Source organism: Epinephelus moara, chromosome 9 (assembly GCF_006386435.1).
Source record: "Epinephelus moara isolate mb chromosome 9, YSFRI_EMoa_1.0, whole genome shotgun sequence".
NCBI lineage: Eukaryota > Metazoa > Chordata > Actinopteri > Perciformes > Serranidae > Epinephelus > Epinephelus moara.
Window position 1 is genome coordinate 24,521,846 of NC_065514.1, and position 13,971 is coordinate 24,535,816.

At 42.6% G+C, this 13,971-nt stretch overlaps 1 protein-coding gene across 7 annotated transcripts in view; it reads left to right on the forward strand.

Annotated features, from left to right (window-relative positions):
* sema4d (sema domain, immunoglobulin domain (Ig), transmembrane domain (TM) and short cytoplasmic domain, (semaphorin) 4D) overlaps positions 1-13,971 on the forward strand; it is a 51,079-nt gene that overhangs the window by 1,750 nt on the left and 35,358 nt on the right. For all 7 annotated transcript variants that reach the window (XR_007570460.1, XM_050053039.1, XM_050053042.1 and 4 more), the window contains exon 2: positions 10,167-10,282. Coding sequence is in view for 5 of the 7 variants with exons in the window: in XM_050053039.1 (XP_049908996.1) it covers positions 10,245-10,282 (38 nt within the window). In the remaining 2 variants the exon portion in view is untranslated. The remainder of the gene's footprint in view (positions 1-10,166; positions 10,283-13,971) is intronic.

Genomic DNA, 13,971 nt, shown 5'->3' on the forward strand with positions numbered 1-13,971 from the left:
TGTAATGCAAGTCTCATTTATTTGGAGTGGGAATCACCAGAGGCTCCACGATTCAATATTATCACAATACTTTAATCACGATACAATATTATTGCAATTTTAAATGTGTTGCGATATGCTCAATATTGCGGTAAAATCTTAAGAAAAAAAACTTAACTCTAAGAAAAAACTTTGTCACCATCTGTTGGATCTAATAAGAAAAAGTTTTCAGTCTGCTCAACTCGCCTCAGTCATTATTTTTTTGCAGCAAAATGTATGCATTGGACCAAAAAGCAGCTGATTATATAACTCAAGTACTAGGCTCTCAAAAGTTTAATTTGTATTTATAGAATTGATAATTAGTGAACAAGGACCCCTTTTACTTAAATTCATCAAGAATTTTCTCCGTTTTTTGGATTCTTCGTTCACTGGACACATACGAGAAAAACAAAGCTTTCTTCACGAATACAGCCTTGTGAAGCAGAGGAATTGATATTCAAATGGTCACTTGGGGGTGAACTATTCCTTTAATCATCTAATTGTTTCAGCTCCATATTGATTATTTGCTGAAATAATTTTTGAGGCTAAAATGCAAAAAAATTGATGATTTCGGCTTCTCAAATGTGAGGATTTGCTGCTTTCCCTTGTCTTAAGTTAAAGAATATTTTGGGGGGTTTGGACTGTGGGACATACAAAAAAAGCTAATGGGAGACGTCATCTTGGGTTCCAGGAAACTGTGATTTATTATTAATCAAGAAAATAATCTATAAATTGATTTCTAATGAAACTTATCATTAGTTGCAGCAACGTTCCTGATAAACAGAAGAATTTGTGAAATTGCAGTGTTTGTCTTTCCCACACACTCTTTTTAACATTTGACACCGGCTCATTATGAGCCTATATATCAGAGTCAGAGTCATATGAGCCACTCATATGATTAAAGGACTGAATGCTCCTCACTTAGGAGTAAGGAAACACCCATCATGTTATATACAGGCTTACATTGCATAAGCACTCTGGAATTTTGTAACATGCCAGCTATTTAGTTTTCCCCTTAAATACAGCTGTTGTGTTTTCTAAATCTGTTTTCCACTGCTTCGTTAGCGGCATTAACTGCCCCTCCTCTACCGCTTAGCGTCTCACCGAAATGCATAGGCTATGACATCCCTCAGTACGTAATTCTTCTGCCTCATCGACTTTGATTCCACAGGTCCTCAGCTAGGTCGTATCAGGCATGGGGGCAGCCACCCGGATCTTGTCAATATGATGGGCTGGCTGGCGCTTCAGTGGCACCCGGGCAAGCCAGAATTATGTCAGCCAGACCCTCAGGGGGGCCCGCAGAGCTAGCCAGAACAGGATATTGCTGTGTGATCATTCACCAGCAGCAGACAAATCATTAAACCAGTGGCTGCGTGCCGCTGAGAGGCTCAGGCATTTCTGTCTGTCACACTGACTTTCCCCTCAGGTTAGAGGTTGTGTTTGCATTGCAAGGCTGTCATTGACTCTTGCAGGGTTTGGAACTGCCATTGGAAAGAAGGGTAAATACGGTAGATGTATTATTTTGTGTGAAAATAGATGCAAATCTTTTTTCCATTCTGTTTTCACTGCACAGTCTTTAAGGTAAACTGGAGTCTTTCTTTTTGTAGACTTTCCCTTACCTGCTTTTTATAGGAGGAAATCTTTGCACACATGTTGCTTTCCCGGGACTTCCCATTTCAGGAAAGCTAATTATGCTATTTTTAACACGTGTGTGTCTGTGTTTGATTTGTTTAAATTCTATTAGTGGAGAAACTGAGCTATCTTTAAGTCGCTGTTTGTCTTTTTCCCACATTCATTGGAAGCACAGGATTCACATGCGCTAAATGAAATTACACAGAACACTCCTGCTTGTTAATGATAACCACACGTAAGCATGCAAACTCATCTGTAGAGTCCTCTTTTTAAATCAATTATCAATTTAAAATGGGTGGGAAATGGGAATTTAGTCAGGAGCTGCGTCGCTGAAAGAGAGCTTTGTTTTAAACTTGAACTTTGTGCAAAAATGGCGCTTGTTTTGGATGTCAGGGGTTATTTACTTGGATGCCTTGTTTGGGTCTCAGACCAAGCCCTGGCTGTTTGTCAGATTTCTCTCTTGTAAAAAAAAAGTTAGGAGCATTGAATTGGTACTGGAGTGCATCCAGTGTTGCATATAGGAGCTCACAAATACGCACACACACTGCGTTTTAGGTGTTTCTCTTCAGATCCAAATGCAATTATTCGACCACCTCAAAGAGACTTTTAGGAGACGTCACATTTCTTCACATGCTTACAGTGAGTGACTGTCAGGTAATTGAATAAGCTCTTAATGGATTTCGGGGGTGACCATTCATGAGCCCTCAGAGGCTTTCTTCTCTGCCCCTCTGCTGAGTTTGGTCGTCAGCCAGTCTCCTCGAGTAGAAAAGGCTGAAATACCTGCAAATGGTGCGGGCAGTAGCACTTCACCTCCTGCTGTGGAGGTCACTGTAAAAGGTGCGATGTCTTTGACACGGACACACACGACCCCTTGTTTTTCCCTCCTGCTCATTAGCAATCTAATTATCAGGAATCTGCCCGGCAGTCGACTCTGCAATAACGCCTCACTTTAAAGGGACAGTTCACCCCCAAATCAAGATATACATATTTTTCCTTTTACCTGTAGTGCTATTATTAATCTAGATTGTTTTGGTGTGAGTTGCTGAGTGTCGGAGATATCAGCCATAGAGATGTCTGCCTTCTCTCGAATATAATGGACACTGATGGCACTCGGCTTGTGGTGCTCTACAACAATGTCTCTTTCCAGAAACCATGACCTGGTTACTTAAGATAATCCACAGGCCTTGTTGTGAGCAGTTTTATGTAGGAATTATTTTCTTTCTACCAAACTACACCGGCTAACCATATCACAGTGCAGAAGAAAGCGTGCATCTACTGCTAGCTCACCTAGCACCACTGAGCTAGTTAACATTACAGCTCAATGAGGATGATGCCATTAATATCTAGGCTACATCTTGCAGTCATCAGCATGAGCCTTTCATCTTTGAGTACATGCACTCCTTATTTTGCATTGTGATACAGTTGACGGGTGTAGTTTGGCACAAAGAAAATAGTTCCTACTTGAAACTGCCAACAACAAGGTCTGTGGGTTATCTTCACAAACCGGGTCATGGTTTCTAGAAAGAGACATTGCTATTGAGTTTTTCAGTGTATTTATTTATTTATTTGGTGCTTTGAGCATTAAAAGCTGAGTGCCATCTAGGCCCATTATTTGGAAAAAAGGCAGACATCTCGATGGCTGATCAAAACAATCTAGCTTGTTAAACAGCGCTACAGGTAAGCGGACAAATATGTATTTTTGATTATGGGGCAAAATCGTCTTATTTCGAAATCATACGTACTACATACTGAAGGGGCCTCCATAGTGTAGTGGTTGGAGCACTTGTCTTCCATGCGGAAGGACGTCCATGGCGTTGGCAAATGCATGCGGTCGCAAGAGGCTCCCACTGCCGAATCAAATGGGATCAGATACCGTAAGGAGGCTTCAGGATAAGAGAGTAACTCTGGAATCTGAGCCAAGTCCTCAACGAGGGCGCGTCTCAAGCTTGTTGTAGACGGGAGGTTCCAGATGTAAAAGCGGATTCATGCACTATATGCTGAAAGATGCACATGACAACAGTTTCCTTAGAGTCTTTTAGGAAACAAGCTAGGTGAGGTTGATGTATGACTTGCAGCAGCCTCATTGTTTTGGTCCTGCAGGAGTTAAAGGGTAAAGGTCAGGGGCCAGTCTGCAGTGCTCTGATGTTGAGGTGTGCTGTGCTGGCTCGACGAAACAGACATCTGGGGCAACCCCCACCTCTTCTTGAAACACACACAAACCTCCCCTGCCACACCCTTAGTACCCCAGCACCCCTCAGGCTGGAATAATTTCCTATTGGCAAAGAGAAAAGCATCTGGCTCCATATCAGCCGCAGACAGTGGCATATGTCGGCGCTTTATGTGTGCGCCCATGTGTTACTGGCCATGCATAATGCATTGCTGCATTCCTGGGATGTCTCAGCAATATTGTCTCGTGATTGAACATTGGTTTCAGATCAGCCAATACAAAAACAAACACTGGATGTTGAGCTTGGTTTCCTGTTTGTCTTTGTGTAGCGTGTAAGGTGACAATAAAGGTAAAGAACGGACCACACCCTTCAAGGCTCAGTCGCTTTAATAGTTTCAACAGTTCAAGCATTAGCGCCAACAGGAGTATAATTGCATTTATGAAAGCAGCACAGGAACTCAGTGAAGATTCCCAAGATGCTGCACCCAAAGCTATGACTGCTTTTACTGAGAGTGCAGGAAGCTTACTGATGCGTTGCTGCAGCGCTATTGACAGCTTGCTTGATGTTTTGAAAAGGTTCCCAGCGTTGTGTTGCTGAGAGCAGGGAGCTGGAAGGGAATGGAGCAGGGAGCTGGACTACATACAGTACATTCTGTTACTGTGGAGGATATCACTGTGTTTCACAGCTGAATGGAGAAGGTGCTCTCTGTCCTTCTGCAACTTTAAGCAGCATTTGTTTATAGGTGATAGTTTTGCATAGCGACGATGTTGCAGGACAGAAACTTAATTTGCAGTCGACAGAATTTACTGTTTTCTCCTTGTTGTGGCTCATTGTTTGATTTGAAAGGATGGGCGCCAGCATCAACGATGCATCGCCTGAGGATGCAAACTATTACAGTTAAACTGCGTGCATGTTTGTTGCCAGTTAATTAGATACAGCTAGGTTAAATTAATGCAGCAGCCATTCCATAAATCATACCTGTAGGGTTCTTAAGTTGAAACTTGTGTTGAATCTCTATTAGACTGCACAAGTTTACGCAGGAGGTCTCTGATAAAAAGGTGACAGAGGGTATATATCACCCAGGGCTAAATACAGTGCTGAGAGAGAGCAGCAGCTGGACCTGCAGTCCCCATTCACAAAAAAAAGTCCCCACAACAATAGACAACCTCACAGATGCAGATACACACTACCCCAACCTTAACCCCCTCCCCCTCATCTTCCTTCCCTTCACTCGCCACCCCAAATTCCCCCTCCCCCTCCTCAGCAATTGTGTGCATTGACGCTTTCCAGAGGCGCGATCTCTGCACCGTCGCTCCCCACTGGCGAGCAGCATTTTGACTGCTGTGACAGGGGAAAGGCAAACCTGGGCGTTTTGTTATACACTCACATGAAGACAGCCTGCCACTGACATGCGTTTAAGTGAAACATCCCTTTAATGCAAGCGCTGTCTCTCCACCCTTTGCAGCCTGTTGTGCTTTTTTTTAGTGTTTATCCTGCACGATAGAGAGAAAGAGAGAGAGAGACAGAGGGAGATCGAAGGAGGGAGTGACAGAGAAGAAGGAGCATGACCGGAGAGTAGAGAGGGAGGAGGTGACAGACCGCTCGTGCTGGATGATCATATTCTATTTTCTTTTTTTCATCTGTCATGCAAACCATCGCTGACTCTCCCAGTAATAACAGTGTAACTGAGGCAGGTTGGAAGAGCCTCTCATTCAGCGTTCTCCTCTGTCAACCTGCAGGAGCTCTCCTGCTCAGATTATGGTAAGATTCACGTCGCAAAACAGCTCGTGCAAGTGTGTCGACTGCTGGCGTCTCACAATGTCAACACCTCGTTCCTCTGCCATAGCAACCAGATATGTTTTTATGCTTACTATGTGCAGCTGAGAGGGTCTTCAGGACAGGGAGTGCTATTTTTACTCAAATTGCGTTTGGGAGGTAAATAATTCAGTGTTGTGGTGGATGGCATGTTTTCATGATGCAGTGAGTGGGACTGTGCTGTGCTTTATTTGTGAGAATACCCACATATCTCACCTAGATCAGCTGCTTTTTGCTGCACTTTTTGAGCTAAGATTTCAGATGTTTAAAGAAGACTGTTCACTGTTGTTTGCTGCTTTGTTCACAGTAAAGCCGGGCACACACTGTATGGATTGAGCATGATTTCAGCCCTTAATTGGTCGCCCCCGACTAATTTTAGAGCCGAATGTCTGCCAGATTGGTTGTTGTTTGGTGTGCAGTCACTGGATCACGAAGCCTGATTAACCATCAGATTGATATCTGGCAAAATTCTTGTCTGCTGTCTCTTGGTCTGACCAGTTCCATGTTCTGATTTCCATCATATCTGCTGTCAAGAGATCCGCTCCAAACTGCGGTGAGCTTGTTTTAATATCACTGGAGTAGTATTTCACATGCTGTTGCTCAAACTACATAAGGTTGACACTGCTGTGATATTAAACTGAATTTAGACCATATTGTCTGCATCTTCCAGACATCTGCGGCTCCACTTTTTTTCTATTTTTCTTAAAGAATTGCACGAAGTAACGCTGCCTTTCCATCTTTATGTCAACATGCAGGATGCAGCCATCTTGTTTTAATAAACTTTATTGCAATTGTCTCTAGACATAACCAAGTGTGATCAGCCAAGTCGTGGCAGGTCAATGATCTGTGCAGTGTGAGCATAAAATTCGCAGGTCTTGCTGACAGAAAGGTTGAATCAAAATGTGTCTAAGTGTGAGTTAAAAGAACAATAAAATCACACGGTGTCTGCCCAGCTTTAGCTGTGGAAACAGTTTGGGTTTTCTTGGCAGGCTGTTGTCAGGAGTTCATAAATCTCCCTCAAGAGAGGAAGGAGTGCCCTCCGAGGTTGGACATTTCAAATTTTCCTCTACCATGCCATAAGTTGTTCTCTCTAACTGGGCATTGAAACACTTTATAAAGATGCTTGGTTTAATTGTTTGTGAGTGTTGGGCTTATGTAGATCAAAGCTAGCTATCATGTGTTTCAAAGTGCTATCGCTGCACTTCAAAGAGCACTGTCCTTCTGCCTCTGAGTACATCTCTATCTCAGCTGTGCACTGCTAGAAACCATTCTCTCTGTTGGCATTCACATGGCCTTTATTGAAACCACCAGCTGCAGATTTCTTGCAGCACATTTTGACTGTTGCACTCTGCGTTCAGTATTTTGTTGAGTGCCAGCATCCAGGCTGTGTGTCATTGTTTGCGTGAGAAGGCATCAGTGTAATTTTGGGCTTTGGGTAAGGAACTCCTGGCTTTGCAGGAAAACACTGCATACATCATCACAGCAGCGTGCATGGGTGAGCACGTGACATTTTTCATATAAAGCTCTCATACTTGGGTGGATTGCCACATTGTGCAAAAGCATGGACTCTGGCATATTTCGACAATTCGGTAATGTATGGAAATGTCATTTGGAAATAGACTTCTTGTGCTTCTGGAGAGAAATGCTGTGACATTTCATCCATAACATTCTTGTGGCAACTCGACAAAGAATGAGCCCAAGAATCTCCCCTAAATCTTTCAGATTTCACCCCAATTTGTCAAAATTTCTCAGATGGTAACTGTGACGTTGGAGTTTTTCCTCCTTAGTAAATATTTCCCATAAACACAGTGGCTGAGAGTCCAGAGGAAATGGAACTCAATTGATTACTAGAGATTACTTGGGTGTATACAGCTAATGCCTGTTTCTCCGCTGAAGACAGGCGCATGGAAAAAAGAGCTTCCATTAGGCAGGAAAATGATGAGACAGACTGACAGGTAAACACTAGAAAAGAGGTCTTCCAGATACAGAGTTCAGGGGTGATGCAGCATGGAAGAGGGGAAAAGAAAGCAGGGAAGACGAGGCACGTCAGCCTCTTGAGCCAAGATCCCCCCACAGACAGCTTGCCGCTGGCTGGCTCTGATGCTGGTGGCTGTCTGTCTGGGTTTGGGGCTGATAGGATTGGGTGGGGTTTACCCTCACTCCTCTGTCTCCCTCCAGTTGTAGCTGACAGCCATAAAACCATTAAGTCCTCTTTGGTTAATCAGCGGATTACTAACTGAAATAGACATATTTCGGAGGTAAAACATGATTTAAAAAGCTTTCCTTTTCTGCTTCAGGTCTATTTGGTGTATCTAACTGGGTATCTAACCTTTATCTGCTTATGGAACATAAATCCCACTCTGGCAGGTCACAATCTGTGTAATGCCAGTCCGTTAACACATAACTGGGTATAATCTATAAATCTAACGTGCTGCTATCGTAATCTCTGAAAAGGCAGATAAGCTGAAGAGCTAATACCACTTTTGGAGGTTGCACATCAGCCAGCAGGACACAGGATGCGCCTCAGCTCATCGCCTCATTAAAATTTCAAAATGTGAATGCTGGCAGTGAATAGCTGCTGATTTATGTGCATTCCCAAATATGCATCATTAGCAAAGGTGTTTGTCTATAGATTTCCATAAATTACGGCATTTGTCACACCCTCCTGATAATTTATATTATCTTTTTATTAGTGATGATTTATGGATGATGCAAGCTTTTGTGCCGGGTGATGAACCAGCTGCACTGATCCAGCATTTGTCATCAGCGCCTCTGTCACACAATGCATTCTTCATCTCTGATTGGCTTCATACTGTCTGCCTGGAGGATTTCTTGGTGCACTCTATTTATGCTAGCTAGCTGGCTGGTTGGCTGCCTAGGTAACTATGGTAACAGTATCCCCCAGAAAGTTGAAGAGACCAGGGCTTGCTAGGCTAATTGTGAGCAAGTGAAGCGTGTCTGCAAAGTTAGCTGTAGTCCCAGCAGCCTGGACCGCGGCCTGTTTGGGGGATTTTATGCAGCAGCACAATCAAAGCAATTTGCTCAAACATTTCTTTTATGAAGTATTTGTAGCTTATCAGAGGACATTTAATCATCTAGCTACTTGACCTACATGCTTATAGAAGAAAACAATGTACATAATTCATGAGAAAAAGGCATAAACTTGGAACTAAATCACCATTACAACCACTTTACTAATAGTGTGCAATTATGTTGCACACTAATTATTATCAATTATCAACCTGCTTTTCAGTGTTTAAGTATTTATAATGATAATTACACAGTTACACTATCGATTACCAGAAGATTAATCCGAAAGGAATCGATTCATGGTTTTATTCGTCTTCCAGGCAAAATTGGCAAACATTTCCTGGTTCTTGCTTCTCCGATATCAGGATTTGTTTTTTCTTTGTCATTAATGATAGTTGACCGAACATCTTTTTGTTTTATTCATCCAGAGGTCTAAAACCCAGCTTTTTGGATACATCAACTTGGGCTATGGCAGGCATTTGTCACTCTTTTAGCGAAATCCTAAATGATTGAGTTGCTTTTTTTTCCACCTGGACCTTTTATGCTCTGCCATTTCTCCTCTACTCATCACGCTCTAACCTGTGACAGGCTGTCATGCTACCATAACTGTTGCACATTCACATTTATGTCGTTTTTTTTGTCGAACTGCAAGCAGCACGTAGGTTTACTTTACCAAAGGTCAATGACAAAATCACTTTATGACACTGATTTCGTGTGGGCATGGCATGAGAGAAAAGTTGGAGAGATCCTGTGCTGTTACCGGCAGAGCCATTGCATGAGTTCCCACTGAGCAGTAACTTGCCAAAAGAGTCCGGGAGAAGTCCAGGGCTTAACAACACCACATTTTATGCTACAATACTGAAGCCGCTCCTCTTTTTCAAGCTACTGCAGAGTTGGTAATAATTTCCCTTTCAGCCATATTTGTTGTTGCTGTGGGTAACAGTATGACGTCAATAAGTTGAAATATCGCTAGTATCACGATATGAATTTGTCATATGATATTAAAAATTGTGCCAGAATTATCGTGAACGAGATGATATGGCACACCCCTATTTCTCACTATTACTTTAATAGACAAAACAATTAATTGATAATGAAATTAAAGCTTTAAATTATGTCACCTTAACAGCCCTTGCCTCTTCACTGCCTCTGTATTATGCGGGCGACCCACTGCTGGCAGATTTGAAAAGTAGCTGCTTGCAGTTAGCAGCTAACTCAAAAAAGCTGATGCTATTGCGTTACATGTCATGCTCGTCACGCCTCTTTTGTCTCTGCAATGCCAGCATGCTATGTAAACTCCCACACTGGGGCAGGATGATGTTGCTGTTATTTGGTTGTGTGCAAAAATGCAAAAGCAGTGTAAAAAAAGACTTCGTAGAGGCCCCATGATACGATCACTGTGTAAATACGGTTGTTGATATCATCTATTCTTGTCTGCCTACAGTAGGTGTTAATGATGAATGATTTATTCTAAACTAACATTGCTTTGTTTCTCTCTTGTAGACTGGTGTTGTGACATTTGCCCTGGGCCTTTCCCTCAACCGTTTCCAACTGTGTGAAGAAAAGTGAAAAGGAGTTTTAATGAATCAGTATTCGCTAGCCGACGCGATGACAGACAAGTAAGCAGTTTATCTTTTTTCCAGAAGTGTGGTTTGTGTATTTGTGTAAGGAGCCCACTGTACTCTGTGGCTCCTTTGTATAGCGTGAAGTAAGAAGATGATGTTGTCCCTGCGATTACACTTCTCTCGCTTTGCACAAGATTGTCTCCTGGAAGTGTTTGTGTGAGTGTGTTTTCAGTGCAGAAGTGGAGGAGAATCGGGGGGTTTTGGCAGCACAGAGAGAAGTGTGTTGTGCTGGGGGGTTGGTATAAAGACAGTCTGTTTTACCCCCGAAGACGTATGACATTTGCATCAGGGCTGATTTGCATTCTCGTTCACTGTGCTGGTATGTTGCTGCTGTTAGTTGGTCTTTATTTCCCTGACAAAACACAGTCATTTAAAAGGTTTGGAGCCTTTGCTGTTCTACCTCTTCCTTTGCTCCTTCTGTGTTCTCCCTTTTATTTCTTTTTTTGTGGATCCTTGTTCCCTCTTTTCATTTTGGACCCGCTCCCTATCTCTTTTCTCTTTTTGTCTCTTTTGTCAACTTTGCCTTTGTCTCCCACTCTGCTGTTTGTTGGATTCGATCTACACAGAGAGGACAGAGAATTTAGGTGCAGTAAGCAAAATAATCTGCTGTCAGCGTTCATAATAAGCGGAATAAGTGGTGTGGGCCAGTCAGCTGAAAGGGATAGGCGCAAAATACACGGCGAAGGCCAAACAAGGCCAGGCCTATTATGTGCTTGAGTTACAGCAAGTGAAAGGGGTAGTAAAAAAAAAGAAGAAAAAAGTTCGGCCAGCACCAAACCTAAGAAACAGGTTGTTTTTAGAATACTGTGATGGATTGTAGTGATAATGGATGCATGTGCAGGGCTTAGTGGAGAGGCAGAGGAGGATTGTATGCATACAGGAAAGTATAATGTTGATGTGAATTAGTGTTTGTATGCACTTAGTCAACCTTCAGCATCTCTCCATTTATTACTAATGCACCTGTTTTGAGAAAGAGAGAAGGAAAAGGGGGAAATCTGGTGAGTCACTCTGTCTTTTATGCAGCAGGCCTCAGGGTAGCACCCGCGGCTAACACCAGCACAATATAATGTCAGTATAAAATATCTTAAGTTGGTTAGTAGAGCTGGATAATGCTATATTTGCCCAGTGGGGAGTTTCTCTTGCAAATTAGAAGGTTGCACCACTTAAGCCATTCCCTTAAGAGCATGCATTGCAATTTTTGCAGAGCCAGACATTTAGGCTTTGGAAATTTTTAAGTGTTTTGGATGCAACATAAAAGGCAAACAAGAAAAAAAAGATGTTCTTGGAAGCTTTATCCTGCAAACAAGATGCAGCAGTATTTTTTAATAAGGCTCTGCTGGGCCAAATCAAAGCAAAGTGAAGTGAAGGTTTGGAGTTTCTAAGTAAGTGATGATGTTGTTGACAAGCTGTCCCGTCGGATGAAAGGTATCCGAGCAACCGGAGAGGGGCGAAAGGGGGTGGGGATGGTAAGTTTATTGTGCGCTTGATGCTAGTCCATGTTGTAGGATGATTGTTCGTGGTGGAAGAATGATAAATGTTACGCCAAAAGGAAGTGAGGGGAAAAGTTGGAGGACGTGCCCCCCGACGGTGATAGCGAACAAAGCCTCCCTCAACATGGGACTACTTAAGATTCATACAAAGGCTGAAGAAGACGGCCTCTTATTTTCTCTCTAACACACAGACATGTATTCCTCCCGTTTTTCTCTCTAGCTCACTCATGAGCAAACATTTACACATAGCGGGATATCAGTGGACATTCCTGTAGATAATGTGCATTCCAGTCGGTGTTCCCAGATACACGCTAGCCTGCAGACATACCTAGAACAAATGAAATACTTTGAACTCGCAATTTTCTGCCACTTCTAACAAAATGCATACAGAAAGTGAAATGCACAGTCTTCCTTTTTTTTTTTTTTTTTTTCTTCGGTAAAAGAGTTTGTGCCTGTTGTCCATGCAGATGTCGCTTTTGATTCAGGAGCTGATAATCCAGCTGCAAATGTGCCCTCGTACCCTCAAAAATGAACATGTTTCAATTGCAGGATTTTAAGTGCAACCTCCTATTGTACCAGGATGCTCCGAGATGAGGAAAGTTTCTAAAGCCAGATTTGCTCCGCAGTGCTTGTAGACAGGGATTCTTTCTGTTGAAATTCAAGCCCGCGTTAATCCTCTTCAACACACTGCTTTTGTGTGTGTATTTGTGTGCGAAAGTACAGAGTCCATGCACCCTCCATCCAGGATTTGGATGAACTGGAATTTCACCCAGTTGTTGTGTTATTTTGCCTCTCGCAATGATTTGCACCAGGGTTCACTGTGTTGCATCATGTTTGAAAGTAGGACAGAAAGACAGTGTCCCAAATGCACAGAGGGAATGTAATCATATGAAAATATGTCACATGGTATATTAAAAAACATGAAAAAAAACATTGATTTTCTGAAACGCATTTGTAAGTGTAAGCTGTGGGTTGCACTGGGTGTCTCTGATCACTGGGGAAAACACAAAAAGGAAAGAAGGATGGAAAAATGCGTCGTTCCATAAGCCCCCAAACCATACTCATGTTTCTTTATGTAACGGCTCCATTCTTGTTTTCCATAAGCAGAATCCTCCTCCTACTCATTCCTCCTGGTTCCTCTCTTTGTCCTCTCTCCTCAACCACTGTATGAATTTGCACGCTCGAATATCCTCTCTCATAGCAAACCCTGTTTTCTCTCTCTTCCTCTGTCCCTCTCGTTTTCCTTCCCTCCCCCACCTGTGGTGGTGCACGCTGACAGCCCTGTCAGAGACTTGGGACGTTTATAGATGGACGCTAAGGGTGGTTGCACAGATGAGTGTGTGTGTGTGTCTGTGTGTGTGGTGGGGGCTTTTACTGGAATGACCACACTGTCATAGAGATGGGAGGCCTTTTCCCAGTCTACTGTATATCTGTTTTCTTTGTGGAGCTATCTGTGTCAGTTAAGGCCCCACATATGTGTATTCATGTCAGCCTCAAGGGAGCGAGGATCCAAAACCACCATCAGAAGCTGGTTAAAAGCTTTTCTAATTGTCACTAACACAAAGGTGCAACATGTATTCTAGTTAGAAACCTGCTTAACTCTGACTCTGTCTGATCAGAAGTTGCACCCTAGAGACATTTGAAGACTGAATAGTAGGATGTGTTCAGGACACACATTTAACAGACTGCCCTTCTTTGTGCAGTCCGCTCTGCAGTTTGACATTTGGTTTGTAGAATAATTTTTGCATTTTTCCTACTTTGCATCAAGCACCTGAATTTATTTTTTTAAACATGTTCTTAGCTCTTAATTGCATCTCATATAACGATAACTCCATGCTGATGTTTAGGGTTAGGTCGGTCCACCACTTCTGATCCAAAATTAAATATCTCCGTAACAATTAGATCGATTGCCACATGGGTGATTCCCCTATGAAATGTAATATGTCTGGACAGCTATTGGATGAATTGTCATGAAATCTGATACAACTAAAATATGGTCCGCAGAGGATGAATCCGTATGTTTTTTTCGATGATCCTCTAACTTTTCATTTAGCTCTGCCAGCAGGTCAAAGTCTGTCAAATTTTTTGGTTTATGTCCAGAAACGTGCAAAAGTGATGTTACTGTCGCATAAGCTGTACTGTGTACTTTCAAGCTGGGCATGCGGACGTGCACACCGTTTCATTCATAGTACA